The sequence below is a fragment of the Bos mutus genome, chromosome 18 (assembly GCF_027580195.1).
Source record: "Bos mutus isolate GX-2022 chromosome 18, NWIPB_WYAK_1.1, whole genome shotgun sequence".
Classification (NCBI taxonomy): Eukaryota; Metazoa; Chordata; class Mammalia; order Artiodactyla; family Bovidae; genus Bos; species Bos mutus.
In genome coordinates, this window is record NC_091634.1 from 51,857,146 (window position 1) to 51,871,604 (window position 14,459).

The 14,459-nt window shown below is 49.8% G+C and overlaps 1 protein-coding gene across 1 annotated transcript in view; it reads left to right on the forward strand.

Annotated features, from left to right (window-relative positions):
- The window catches only part of COTL1 (coactosin like F-actin binding protein 1), a 44,470-nt gene extending 31,977 nt beyond the window's left edge, over positions 1-12,493 (forward strand). Inside the window, 1 exon segment of the mRNA XM_005892458.2 lies at positions 11,225-12,493. Within this exon segment, the coding sequence (XP_005892520.2) occupies positions 11,225-11,335 (111 nt within the window). The 3' untranslated portion in view covers positions 11,336-12,493.
- The last annotated feature ends 1,966 nt before the right edge of the window (positions 12,494-14,459 follow it).

Sequence of the window (14,459 nt, forward strand, 5' to 3'; positions counted from 1 at the left end):
TACTAAAACATGCTAAAATGTGAAGAAATAGATCTGTTCACGTAGGCTCTAGTCTGTGCCTTATTCTAGGACTGCTGCTGCTGCTGCTGCTGCTGCTAAGTCGCTTCAGTCGTGTCCGACTCTGTGCGACCCCACAGACGGCAGCCCACCAGGCTCCCCCGTCCCTGGGATTCTCCAGGCAAGAACACCGGAGTGGGTTGCCATTTCCTTCTCCAATGCATGAAAGTGAAAAGTGAAAGTGAAGTCGCTCAGTCATGTCCGACTCCTAGCGACCCCATGGACTGCAGCCTACCAGGCTCCTCCATCCATGGGATTTTCCAGGCAAGAGTACTGGAGTGGGGTGCCATTGCCTTCTCTGTATTCTAGGACAAAAGCTAGTAAATGTTCAACAACTGCTCTTCGGGCTGAATTAAGTTGTAGAAGCCATTTACACTCAGGGAGGGGCTTGAAGGTGAATTGGAATTTCCACAGGCTCTTCTTTTGTTTCAGTGGAAAGCAGAGGTGAGAGCTGTTTGGATCAGCGGGGAGAACCTGTGTACCTTGGTGTCAGGAGATTTACAGGGCTGCTGCCCCCGCGTGCAGAGCATCAGTGCTGCCCGCCACTCGGGGACCAGCTTAGATGCCTCATCCCTCTTTGAAAAGGCTGTTTTTATGGGGAGTTTTCGGAGAAGGCAATGGCACCCCACTCCAGTACTCTTGCCTGGAAAATCCCATGGACAGAGGAGCCTGGTAGGCTGCAGTCCATGGGGTCGCTAAGTCAAAGACTGAGCGACTTCACTTTCACTTTTCACTTTCATGCATTGGAGAAGGAAATGGCAACCCACTCCAGTGTTCTTGCCTAGAGAATCCCAGGGAAGGTGGAGCTTGATGGGCTGTCGTCTTTGGGGTCACACAGAGTCGGACACGACTGAAGCGACTTCTCTTACCTCTACCTCATGGGGAGTTTTATGCTTCTTCAAGCCTGTGGTTTGGCTGTTTATTCTTCTCAGAACCAGAAAGGGCTTTTTGTGCTCATGTGTTTCACCTGGGCCTGGACTCACGCAAGGGGGCTTTCCGGTGATCGAATCCTGTATTGAAAACATAGGGACTTGCCTGGTGGTTCAGTGGCTAAGACTCCATGTTCCCAATACAAGGGGCGTGGGTTTGATGCACGGTTGGGAAACTAGATCCTATATGCCACAACCAAGGTCTGGCACAACCAGATATAACACACACACACACACACACACACTAAAGTCCCAAGCTACCTGTGAATGGTGGTGCCGGGATCCTGTGTGGAGGGGCAGGTGTCATGATGTGTCCAACATGCAGATGAGGAAACTGAGGCTTGGAGGGGTGCCACCTCAAGCCAAGGATGAGTGTCAAGACAGAAGCCAGGTGATGGGGCTCAGAGGTCATTTTATTCAGGGGAGGGCAGTGGGGAACGTGGTTCTATGCTCTTGCTACCAAGAGGTTAAAAGCTCATGGGAGAAAGAGGAAGATGCCCACACCCTGAGCCCGGCATGTAAATGCAAGTCGCTTTCACAAGTTGAGAGCTCTGCCAGTAGGTTGTGGCTGGGTTCCCGTCACTAAAAAATCCCAGATGGGTCCCAGCCCTGGGCCAGCCAGCCTTGGCGTGGTGCCTGCCTGCCGCCACCCCCCACCCCTGCAGTGGTGGGCCTCCTGATGTCCACACAGTGATTCCTGACACTCACAGCAGACGGTTTCCAGGGACTGGGGACATCAGATTAGAGCCGTGCAGGTCTTTACTGAAGGAGCCCAAGCGCTGAGTCCAGAGAGGTCCCCAAGTGTGACCCGCACACCCAGTGGTGCTGTTGAGAAGGCTGCCTGTGCCCTGGACCTCTGAGCCTTTCAGATCTTCCCTCCCTCAGTCTCTTGCCTTGCGGGACACCCCCTGCCTCTGTCCTTCTCTTGTGGTAGTTTATCCCCAGGACCCTGCCTTTTGAGAGTCCCTCCTAGAACAAGCTCCAGGCTCTCTGTTCTTTCCCCTATGGTGGTTTATCCCCAGGCGCTGAAAAATTGGTTAGGACAAAATTAAGGACTTCCCTGGTGGCTCAGACGGTAAAGCGTCTGTCTACAATGCAGGAGACCCACGTTCAATCCCTGGGTCGGAAAGATCCCCTGGAGAAGGAAATGGCAACCCACTCCAGGACTCTTGCCTGGAAAAATCCCATGGACGGAGGAGCCTGGTAGGCTACAGTCCATGGGGTCGCAAAGAGTTGGACACGACTGAGCGACTTCACTGTGCTTCACTTCGAGTGATGGTTAATCACACAGCTAAGCCTGCTAATTCCCCTGGAGCCCTGGGCGCATGATACGTGTTATTACAAAACATTGCAGAGGTTCAGGGTCCTTCTATGTAACATTTCATAGATGTTTTCAGTTTTCGTAATTTTAATGGCTGAATACTATTCTGTTCAGTGGATGTGGGGTTGTGTGTGTGTGTGTGTGTGTGTGGTTTTCATCCCCCTGATGAAGACTTGGTGTGGAGTTAAACATGGGTTTGGGTCTCAGCCCCACCCCATGATGTGTGTGACCTTGTGCCAGCTGTTTCACTTCCCTGAGCTTCAGCTTCCTCTGAAAATTGGGGATGATAATATCTAACTCATAGAATTGTAAAAATTAAATAAAATACTGTGTATCCTAAGTGCCTGCCGTGTAGGAACTGTTCAATGTAGGTGCTACTTACTTATTTACTCAACTTTTGTTGAAAAGTGGAAGCAGTCTGGTATTTACTGACAGTGAACATCTGTGAATATACATGTTGTAATTTTTTTTTAATTCTGTTGAGTTTTTCCTTTGGGAAAAATTCCCAAAAGTGAATATTGCTGAGGAGCAAGAAATACTAACCACTTTTTATGGTTGAGCAATATTCCATTGCATATATGTACCACATCTTCTTTATGCGTGCATCTGTTAATGGATATTCAGATTGTTCCCATGTCCTGGCTATTGTGTAAATGGTGCTGCAGTGAACACTGGGGTACATCTGTCATTTTGAACTATGGTTTTCTCAAGCAGTTATACTCCAAGTTAAAAAAAGAAAGAAATGTTAGCCACAGCTTCAACCAGGCAGAAATTGAAGTCCTAAACTGGATTAATATTTCTTGTCAGTTGATTGATAGCAGGGGCTATTTGGAGGTGTGGATTAAGAAGGATTCTGAGGTTAAGTCTGGACTCAGTGGGGAAAGTGCCGTGACTGGTTTGTGATGTCTGCCGTGGGTACCAGAGGAGAGAGTGGAGCTTGTTCCTGCCTTCTTTTTTTATATATATTTCTTTATCTGGCTGTGTTGGCTCTTACTTGCTGCACTTAGGGTCTTGTTGTGTCATGCAGATTTTTCATTGCAGTGCTTGGGTTTAGTTGCCCCATGGCATGCAGGATTTTAGATCCTTAGCCAGGGATTGAACTCATGTCCCCTGCAGTGCAGGGGACCACTGGACCACCAGGGAAGCCCCCAATTCCCACATTCTTACCACCCTTGATCTTGATGGAGCCTTGTCAGAAATCAGGCAGAGTGGAGTCGGGGCTCTTGTAAATATCCGTGGTCAGTGTTGGACAGTTACCTTGAGTCCACTCGGCATGCCACCACATGCTGCTCTCTCGTCCTTTGTCCCCTCCTGAGTGAAATAGGGTTGTGTCATTCCTGACCTGTGACAATGATGCAGGTGCCTGCGTTCCCAAACAACCTGCTTGATTTTCCCCTTGTCTGTGATGACTCATGCCGGTTACAGGAACCTTTTCTTTTTTAGTAAATATACCCCACTAGAAGGACTTTTAAAACCTTGGTCTCTGAGACTCTGCAGAATAGTTGTAGGAGGGAAGGTGTAGGGGGCCCAGGAGGGGTTGGCAGGTTTGAAGCTGTGTGTTTTCTTCTGGCCCATGTTCCTTGGAGGGTGCCTTTTCTCTTAGCAAGGTGCAGGCTGCTGGGGACCAGTTGCTTTTGTTCAGCACGCCAAGGTCTTTGGTTTATAATTAATCTTCGCCCACTTGGGGAAAAGATACATTATTGTGGCCAGCATGTGTCCCATCCACCCTCTGCCCCATCTCACTGCCTACACACACTGCCCCACCTCACACAGGTGGCAGGGGAGGTACCATCCCCCCATTTTTGCAAGAGTTTGGGATGGGCCTGAAGCCAGCACACAACCTTCTTTTTGAAAGTCATACTCAAATCCCAAAGTTGACATTTCTGTGCTGGTTTCTCTCACTGCTCCTTGGATTCTGGTGTCCAAGGTGGAACTTTGTCCCGTGGGCTCTGGAGGCTCAGGTGCAAACCCAAGGATGGCTGGTGGGGAAAGAGATGACAGACCCACCATCCAGACCACTTCTTTCATGGAGATGGAGACCAGGGCCTAGAGCCATTGACTGCTTCCTGCAGGGCCTTTTAGAGCCCTCCTGGTTCTTTTTCTCTGCTCTGAGACTGTCAGAGGGACCTGTTAGTATCAGATTTTAACTTCCCAGGGCCTCAGAGAGTGTCTGGCATATATAGATGTTTAGTAGGCAGGTGTTAATTGGAAGAATGATTTGCATTAACTCTCGTTATCTTAGGATATGATGAAGGTCACCTCTTTTCCCTGGCGCCACCTTGTAGAAATGGGCATTACTGGCATCACAGGCTTAACTCACTTTTTCTCTCCAGACTTTCCCGGCACCTGTGTTCTCTGTGTAGGGTAGCAACTTATCATGGTCCTTATGTTCTGGGTAGAAGACCAGACACACTTCTGCCCCCACGGACCTCCTCTCTGTCTTCCCATGGCTAATTCTGTCCCCAGCTTTTGAGTGAGCAGCTGGACTTGCTGTCTTCCTTCTGCAAGGGCGAGGAGAGCCTGTGTCACTCTCCTGCTTATTCTGAGAAATTCCCCAGACTTCCCTTCATTAAAAAGTAAACAGTGAGGATGGAGAAGTCAGTGTGGGTGAGGGAAAGGGAACTTAGCCACGCCCTATACACTTGCTCTGGAGAAGGCAATGGCACCCCACTCCAGTACTCTTGCCTGGGAAATCCCATGGACGGAGGAGCCCTGTAGGCTGCAGTCCATGGGGTCGCAAAGAGTCAGACACGACTGAGCAACTTCACTTTCACTTTTCACTTTCATGCATTGGAGAAGGAAATGGCAACCCACTCATATTCTTGCCTGGAGAATCCCAGGGACGGGGGAGCCTGGTGGGCTGCCGTCTATGGGGTCACATGACTGAAGCGACTTAGCAGCAGCAGCAGCAGCATACATTTGCTCTGAGCATTTCAGAAAACTTCTTTAGAGCTCACAGACTGCCCTAACAATCTTGAGAATGAAGAAAATCCATGATCTTGTGAAATATTACCTAACCATTCTTGAGCACTTGCTCTGTACTAGGCACACTCATCAGATCCTTACAGGATGTAGGTCCTCTTACCATCCCCACCTGAGAGAGGAAACTGAGGGTCAGGAGGGTAAGTTTCTGGGGAGGGTCAGGCTGCTGGAAATGCACATGGGCAGCCATCTCAGTATGTGGCCCAGGCCACTCCCAGTACATTTTAGGACCGAAGCGGGGGCTTAAACCCAGGCAGTTGGGAGCTATTTAAAACCAAGATGATTTTGGGACTTCTCCGGCAGTCCAGTGGCCAAAGCTCCACTCTCCTGATGCAGGGGAGCTGGGTTCAATCCCTGGTCGGGGAACTAGATTCCCCGTACAACTAAGAGCTGGCATGACGCAGCTAAAGAACCCACATACTGCAAAGAAGATCCGAAGATCCCGACTGCTGCAACTAAGACCAGCATAGCCAAATAAATAGTATTTCAAAAGTAATAAAAGTGAGATGATTTAAAACCAAGGATGGGAAACTATAATACGCACTTTTTAGACCAGCCTTGCAAATAGATTCTTGACTGTATATAGAGCACCACTTCCTAATCCTTGTCCTTCTCTAGAGTTGCCCGCCTTGGAAGCAGACCGATGTCCATCCTCTGTCTTTGAAGCATGAGCTTAAATGCTCTTGAGAAACATCCCGGGGACAGAATGTGTCCTGAATTTGCTCAGTGTGTGTCTGCAAGCCATCTAGGAGTCCTGGTTAGCTGGATGAGGTGTCTTCCTTTGAGAAGTCCTGCCCTGGCAGAAAAGGGAGAGACCCTGTCTGCAGGCTGTCAGCCAGGGACACCGAGTTCCCAGACATGACAAAGATCTTTCTAGAACTCTAGGTCACAGTGCCCCCAGGCCAGCCCGTGTTGCTTTGAAGTCCTTGGCATGTGGCTCTGGCAGCCTGAAGGATGTGATGGCTGCTGGCGTGGGAGGGACGCGCAGCCCACCGGGTAGTATGTCGCGGCGAGAGGGCCTATCCCCCGGGCCCCAGTATGATGCTGCTGTGCCCTGGGACGAATCACTCCCCCTCTCTGGGTCTCTTCCTTATTCTCTATCAAATGAGGGGGTGAATGTCAGGGTGTCAAAGGCTCTTTCAGCTCAATACTCCCTCACCCTGACTTTCTTTGGTTAACCAAGGTACACATAGAGGAGAACACATATATCTAAGGTGTACAGTTTGATGAATTTATGAATTCTAAAATTTGGAATTTTTGTGCACACCCATGAAACTACCGTCCAGATCAAGACATGGATCCAGCAGCCACCCACTCCTGCCCTGGAAGGCTCTCCTCCCCCCGACCCAGATCAGCTCTGATATTTTATGGTTAATGTGTCTGCTTGACTGAGCACATTATTCTTTTTTGTTTTTTTAACTTTTTATTTTATATTGAAGGGTAGCCGATTAACAATGTTGATAGTTTCAGGTGCACGGCAAAGGAACTCAGCCATACGTATTTCATTATTTATTCTTTCAGCTGCTCTGGTCTCAGCTGCAGCTCACTAGATCTTAAGTCACAACATTCGAACTCGTAGCTGTGGCATGTGGGATCTAGTTTCCTGACCAGGGAACGAACCCAGGTCCCCTGAACTGGGAGCGTGTAGTCTTAGCCCCTGGACCACCAGGGAAGTCCCTGAGCACGTTATTCCTTCAGGCTCTTTCCTGTTCTCTCTGGACCTGGACTGCCACTGGCCACGTGTGGCCGCAGAGCGTGGAAAGCCTGGCTTGTCACACTGCTGTGTGCTGAGTGCACTGGCTTTTTGAGATTAAGTATGGAGAACAAAATCACTTGTTTCGGTGTGGCTTCTAGCAAATTTACGATTCCCTATGTGTTAGCGTTGCTCTGGGCCGTGCTGTTTTCCTTTCCGCAAGGACTTGCGCCCTGCCGCTTGCAGCCTCCGTGTGGCCTGCCTCTTCTCCGGGAGGTGTTGGTGGTACCTGGAGGGTGCCAGGGACTGCGGTTGAGAGTCCAGGGTGTGCGCATGGCAGGGCCGGGGCGGGGGGGCCTGCTTTCTGTAGACGTGTTCTTTGTGGTTTTCAGTGTGGGCGAGTCCTTGCAGGCCCCTCAGGTCGTGGGCTTTGCTCCTACATTGAGGTCTGGCTGTCCACAGAATCATTTTTGCTGTTTCTGCCTGTTTTTGAAAGCTGACATTTAAGCCCACTCCCCAGAGGTGGTGGCGCCTCCCTTGCCATGTTGAATGCCCGCTCTGTGAGGACCCTGGAAGGAACGGAGGTGGAGAAATGTACAGTCATTTGGGGTTGAGTTTAGGTTGACTCAGACCTTTGGGGGACTTTTTGTGGAGTCCACACCCTGAGGGGATCTCACCTTTTTGAAGCCTCTGCCTTCCACAAACTCCACCCCAACATCCTGTGGTGGGGGAGCCCCTCCAGGCCCGCCAGGACCACCTCTATGTGGCCGGCCACTTCCTGTCTGCCCTCTGGAGGGAGGGAGTTGATTCCAATAGTAGGGACAGATGAGGCTGCTTGTCTCTGTACTTTGGTTCGAAAGAATTGGTTTTGGCAAACGTGTCAAAAAATTTTGGTTTTAAGCATGTCTCAAATTCCCAAATGTATAGGGTTTGAGTTTTATTTTTGCAGTTTGAGACGTAGATTTTTTTTAACGTAATTTTGTTCATTTACATTTATTGTTATACTGTATTTCACTGGGTCCTGCTACCCTGGCTTGCTCCTTTAGCTATGATTCGATTTCCCATATACTTGTGGTTTTAAGGGGGACGGTGCTGTGTCCACTTGCACTGTGGATTTCTTAGACCTTATGAAACCTCTTCTTAATCTAGGTTGTCTAATGGCTAACAGACACAAGCGCGAGTGTTCTTGTTTCTCTAGATAGCCATATATAGCTATCACGGGGCAGAGGAACTTTGGACTTCCTTCTGTAGGCATCTTGAGCTGTGGGGCTTCCTCCTCCGGGTTTGCTCTTCGCCCCTCCCCCTGCTGCTGGGGCTCAGGTTGAGAAACACCTTATTTTTTTCTGGGTTCCCCTTTCTGGCTCTGCCGTTCTGCTGTGTTCACTCTGTGCTGATGACTTACACAGACCCTTAGCAGCACAGCATGGCAGACTGGGAATAGAAAAGGATATTTAGTCATCTGGGCTGATTACACAATGTCTCCAAGTCCAGCCCGTGGAACTTATCTTTAAAAACAAAAAAAAAAGCTAATATACTGAAGGAGGATAACCGAGAAAATGTGTGAGGCTGCACCTGGCACCTATTAGTTGCTTGATAAACGTTAACCTCCCCTTTCCTCCTTCCTGTTAGTATTCTTGGTGGCTTGGCATGTTTTGTCTTAATATTGTGCAACTTGACCTTGAGGTTGTTTCTGGTTTATTCTTTTTTGTTTCTTTCTCCCTCTTTTAAAAATCGAGGTGAAACTCACATACCATAAAATTAACCACCATTAAAGACTATACAATTCAGTGGCATTTAGTACCTCCACAGTGTTGTACAGACTACCTGTATCCAGTTCCAAAATACTTTCATCACTCCTAAAGGAGATGGTGACACTTTTAAGAAGGCCAGCTTCAGGACTTCCATCGTGGTGCAGGGGAAAGGAATCCGTCTGCGAATGCGGGGGGCGTGGGTTTGATCCCTGGTCCAGGAAGATTCCACTTGCTGTGGAGCAACTAAGTCCCTGCACCCCAGCTACTGAGCCTGTGCGCCTAGAGCCTGTGCTCTGCAACGAGAGGAGCCACCGCAGTGAGAAGCCCGTGCCCAGCAATGAGGACCCAGTGCAGCCGAAAGTAAAATAATACAAAAGTAAAATAAAAAGAAGAAGGCCAGCTTTAGAGTCAGCTGTACCTGCTAGCCATGTGACTTTGGGCAACTGTCGTTATCTCCAGCCTTTGTTTTGTCATCTTCACAATGGAAATAATATTGATTATTAATATATTACAGGATTTGTTTTTAAAGCAGCTTTATTATGATATAATTTACACACCACAAAATTAACTCACCCTAAGTCTCCAGTTCAGTTATTTTTAGTAAATTTACAGGGTTGTGCAACTATTATTGCCATTCAATTTCCGAGCATTTCCATCTTTTTCTGTTCCAATCTCTAGCTCCTTTTGTCTCTCTGGGTTTGCCTTTTCTAGACCTTTCATATAAACGGAATCATACAATATGTGGTCTTTCACATCTGGCTTCTCTCACTGAGCGTAATGGTTCGTTCTTTTTTTTTTGAGCATAATGGTTTTAAGGTTCATCCCTGTTGTAGCCTGAATCAGCACCTCACTCCTTTTTATGACTGAGTAATATTCCATTGGAGAAGGCAATGGCAACCCACTCCAGTACTCTTGCCTGGAAAATCCCATGGGCAGAGGAGCCTGGTGGGCTACAGTCTGTGGGGTCGTTAAGAGTCGGACATGACAGCAACTTCACTTTCACTTTTCACTTTCATGCATTCACTTTTACTCTTGCCTGGAGAATCATGCATTGGAGAAGTCGAAATGGCAACCCACTCCTTTCACTTTTCACTTTCTTGCATTGGAGAATCAGTACTCTTGGGCAGAGGAGCCTGGTGGGCTACAGTCTGTGGGGTCGTTAAGAGTCGGACACGACTGAAGCGACTTAGCAGCAGCAGCAGCAGCATTCCATCATATGGATAGACCCTATTTTGTTTACCCTTTCATGTGTTGATGGGCATTTGAGTAGTTTCCACTTTTTGACTGTTATGAATAACGTTGCCATGAATGTTTGTGATTACAAGTGTTTGTGTGGACATATGCTTTCATTTCTGTTGGGTAGCTACCTGGGAGTAGAATCGCCGAGTCATGCTAAAAGGTTTTAAGAATTAAGTTTGTTAATGTGTGGCACTGCCTGGTCACTTAGGCCCGTTGTATACAGTGGTCACCGTTTACATTATTTCCTCACGGACTCTTTTTTTTAATGTGGATGATGTTCTGGCCTTCAGACGTGTTATTCGTATATTGGTAACTTCTCCGTATTCTTACCTGTCACCATCCTGACATTTTCCTTATGGCAGTTTTATAATGCATGTATTCAAATACCTGTTGACTCTTCATGGCTTAGATCACCCGCTTCACTCATTCAAGCCACACACATTTGCGAGCACCTCGTGTGTGCTGGGTCTGCGGGCTTTTATGGTGGACACATGCATACCACAGCAGCTATGGCCGTTTGGCTCATCACCACAGCCCCATCTCATGGCACCGTGTTTGTTGAGTGAATGCAAGCAGTTCCTTCACCTTCAAGTAACTGAGTGTGGCTGGAGAGCCCTGTACAGCCTTCACTGCACCCAGTGTCTGGGCTGATCACTCAGACCTAGGACCAGAGGCCTCACTTCACAGGAGTGTCTGAAGCGACCTTGTACCAGCTGACGACAGCCAGTCACGCGTCTCTTCCCAGCTCCACTTACAAGCCCCCGTTGGTAGTTTGTAATCAGCCAATGTTGGGAGATTTATGCCAGCCTTGGAAATGGGTGGAAGGCTACCATCCACCCCTAACCCCTTTTGTGAGAGAGCCTGGTGTTAAACATTGACCAGTAGACCAGCCTACCTTTCCAACCTCCTCTTCTGTTATTCTCCTAACAAGATGGGTTTTCAGATGAGGAAGTGGAGGCACGGAGCGTTGAAGGAACTTGCTCAAGGCCACAGAGTTGGAAAACGACAGAGCCAGAATCTGAACCCAGACCTGACCCTGGCCTTTCTGCGTGCTCTCGGGATCTCTGATTTCCTGGTCTCTGGCCACGTTTTTGTTTTATCCCTCTGCAGAACCGTTCTGCCCCCAGATTTTCGTTTTGATCATTTCTTAGTATTTTAGTTGCCAAGACTTCCTGGTGTGTTGCCTGAGCAACACTCACATCCCGTCCCCTCTCTTTTAACGGGAACTCTGTGTTTTGTTTTGTTCCTGCAGAATTTCGCCAAAGAGTTTGTGATCAGTGATCGGAAGGAGCTGGAGGAAGATTTCATCAAGAATGAGCTCAAGAAGGCGGGTGGAGCCAATTACGATGCCCAGACGGAGTAACCCCCCGCACACCCCGCCCCTTGCCAAAGTCATCTGCCTGCTCCCCAGGGGAGGGGGCCGCAGCCTCAGCTACCAGCCCACCAGCCCACCAGGGAGAGGAGACGCGATGAGAGGCGAAGCCCACCACCCCGTCCAAAATCCAGCTCCCCTCCCCACTTCCCTTGTGCACCTGCTGTGTCCTAGACCCTGAAGCTCATTGAACATCTTTCTTTTCTCTTTTATTCTTTCTCCCCGCCCTTCTTTCTTATTCTAAAGAAAAATCATTTTGATGCCAAGGTCACCACATCATCAGATCAGAGGCGCCTCCTGCGGTGACCCTTTCCTGATATTTCTCTGACGCACAAGCAGCCTGTCCGGCTTCACCCACCAACCTCGTGTCGCTTCTGGCACCTGGGTCACGCTGCTATCTCGGTTCTCCTTGGCGCCTGCCTGCTTCCCGCTGAGGCAACGGCTGTGCCGGGAGCCGTGCCCTCAACAGCGGCCTTTACAAGCACACATGCATCCCGCTGGCCAGGCTCATGCTCCTGAGAGTCGCTCCAGGGTCCCCCCCATCCCCCCATTCCAAGTTGCCTAAGCTCCATGCCCATCCGAGATGGTGCTCGATGGAGAGAAGCGCAGGCCTGACTCAGACCAGAAGAGAAGAGAGAATATTTGCCTTAAAAGTTGCCTGGCTTTGCCATCGGTCTGAAGTGGCCCGTTCCCACCCTCTTGATGGAAATCTCACGATGTTGTGGAGTGGGGGGCAAAGGTCTAAGTCCAGATTCAACAGGAGGAGTCTTTCAGGGGTCACGTCCCGGGCTCTCCAAGTGATGAGGATGTTAGGGAGAGAGGCCCAGGGTGTGGGATGGGAACTGAGGTCCAGCCAGTCAGCAAACAGAGCAGGGGACAGAGCGTGTGCGGTGGGAGCCCCGCCCTCGAGGGACCAGAGAGTCTGTGGGTTTAATCCTCGGTGGCATCAGAGCGGCCCAAGGATTTCCTTTTTTGTCAAAGAAAGATGCGATTGGCTTGGTTGTTCATGAGCACGTTTGGTAGCGTTCTTTTTCTCTTTTCCTTGCTCATTTCGTTGGGGGAAGTCTGTGCTGCGTTGGGGTCGTCAAGAGCATCCACACTCAAAATGGTTTACAGAAATAAACAGTTTTTTTGTTTTTCAAAAAACAAGGCTGTGTGATTGGTGTTATAAAGCTTCTCTCTTTCCTGGAAAAATGAAGGCGGTTGTCATTTCAGATTTTAATTGGCCTTCACAGAGCTATTGGGGGCTGGTTGTATTCATATTCCATACCTTGTTCGATTTTAGCAATAACCGTAAGAAGTTGGTGCCGTTTGGGATTTCTCTGGGAGTCCAGTGGTTAGGACTCTTGAATTCCTAGTGCAGGGGGCATGGGTTTGAGTCCTGGTTGGGGAACTAAGACCCCACATGCCATACATGGTGTGGCCAAAAAAAAAAAAGGTGCTGTTTGCATCCCCATTTTATGGAAATCGAGGCTCAGAGAGACTCAGTGATTCACCTGTGGCCTCCCAGCTGGCAGGTGGGAGAGCTGGGATTCGAACCTGAGTCTCTGGGTGGCCCTGGTGCTGTGGCTCAGGACCGGAGCGGGGGAGGCCCAACCCCGAAATAGTGATGAGACGGTGGGATTGTGACATGTCTTGTGTGGTCAGACCCCTCCACTCTGTGGATTCAGGGAAAGCTGCGAGAAGGCATCCCCCTTCAGCTGGGCTATGACATGCTTTCTGAGATTGAGCTTCAAAACGAGATTTCCAGCACGCCAGCCCTGCTGGGAGTGCAGAAGCAGGCCAGAGGAGTTTCAGATGCACAGCCTGCTTTGGAGGAGCTGTGAGTGGGGCGGGGAGACCAGGAAGGAATCCTGCAAGATGTGGGCAAGGCCCGAGGCAGCCCAGGGCCCGTCCTCAGCCAGGCTCCTCTGCTCACGGCTGGGCGACATTGGGCAGGTTGGTTAACCTCTCTGAGCCTCAGCTTCCTTATCCTTGAAATCATTAAGGAGCAGTGAGGATTATGAGGATGTCTGGCAGGGCTCGGTCATCATCCCATCAGGCCTGCCACTCAGTCTTGACAGCTCTGGGTGCCCTAGTTTTTCCTAAACGTAGAACAGAGGGAGCCAAAGTAGGTCTCCGGCTTCCTGGCTTTTAGCGCTGGTCAGAGAGCTTGGATAATTACACATGTAGATAAGCCCCCTCAGGAAGAAAATTATAAAGGCACTAGGGCTGGTTAGGGGCATCAAGGAGGGCTTCTCTGAAGAGGTAACATCTGAGGTGTGAAGGGGAGGAGGGAAGCCGGCTAAGGGGTCTAGGGAAAATGAAACCAGGGACAAAGCCTCCTGGGGGATGTTTGCCAAGAAGGGCAGAGAGGGTGGAGCTGGGTTTATGCGTCAGGGAGCTGGGGTTTTAGTTGATAACTGCAGCTCAGGCCTTTGCTGGGATTTCAGAACTTGGCTGATGGGATCTTGATGTCCTCAAGGGCAGAGAGACCTTGCCTTTATGTCATTGAGAGTGAAAGTGTTGGTCACTCAGTTGTGTCTGACTGTTTGCAACCCCATGGAGTGTAGCCCACCAGGCTCCTCTGTACATGGGATTCTCCAGACAAGAATGCTGGAGTGGGTTGCCATTCCCTTCTCCAGGGGATCTTCCCAATCCAGGAATAGAAACTGGGTTTCCTGCATCCCAGGCAGATTCTTTGCCTTCTGAGCCACCAACAAGCCCCCCACTCCACCCCCACCCCCCGCCTCCCATAACCAGCATCCAGAAGGTATCTGGTAGTGCTGCCTGGAGCTGATTCCATTCAGTTGCTCCCAATGCTGCCCAGGGCATGGGCGCCCCAGTCTGGCCTCCCTCAGGGTCTGGCAGGTCTTGGGGTCAAGCTCTTGCTTCAGACTCTTAATTACTTGACACACTGGACATTCAGTAGCTATTCTGGGTTCCCCCAAACTGAATGGTGTAAACCAACCACTGTGTTGTTTGGCCCGTGAATTTGTAGAACTGGGATTTAGGAAGGGTTCAGCAGGGCGATTTTCCCTAGCAGGGTCTCTCCTCTGGCTGTGGTCGGATCCACTGGTCTGGATGCTCAAGCTGGCCGGCTCACTCGGCCCCCGGCCAGCAGCCAAGGCCGGTC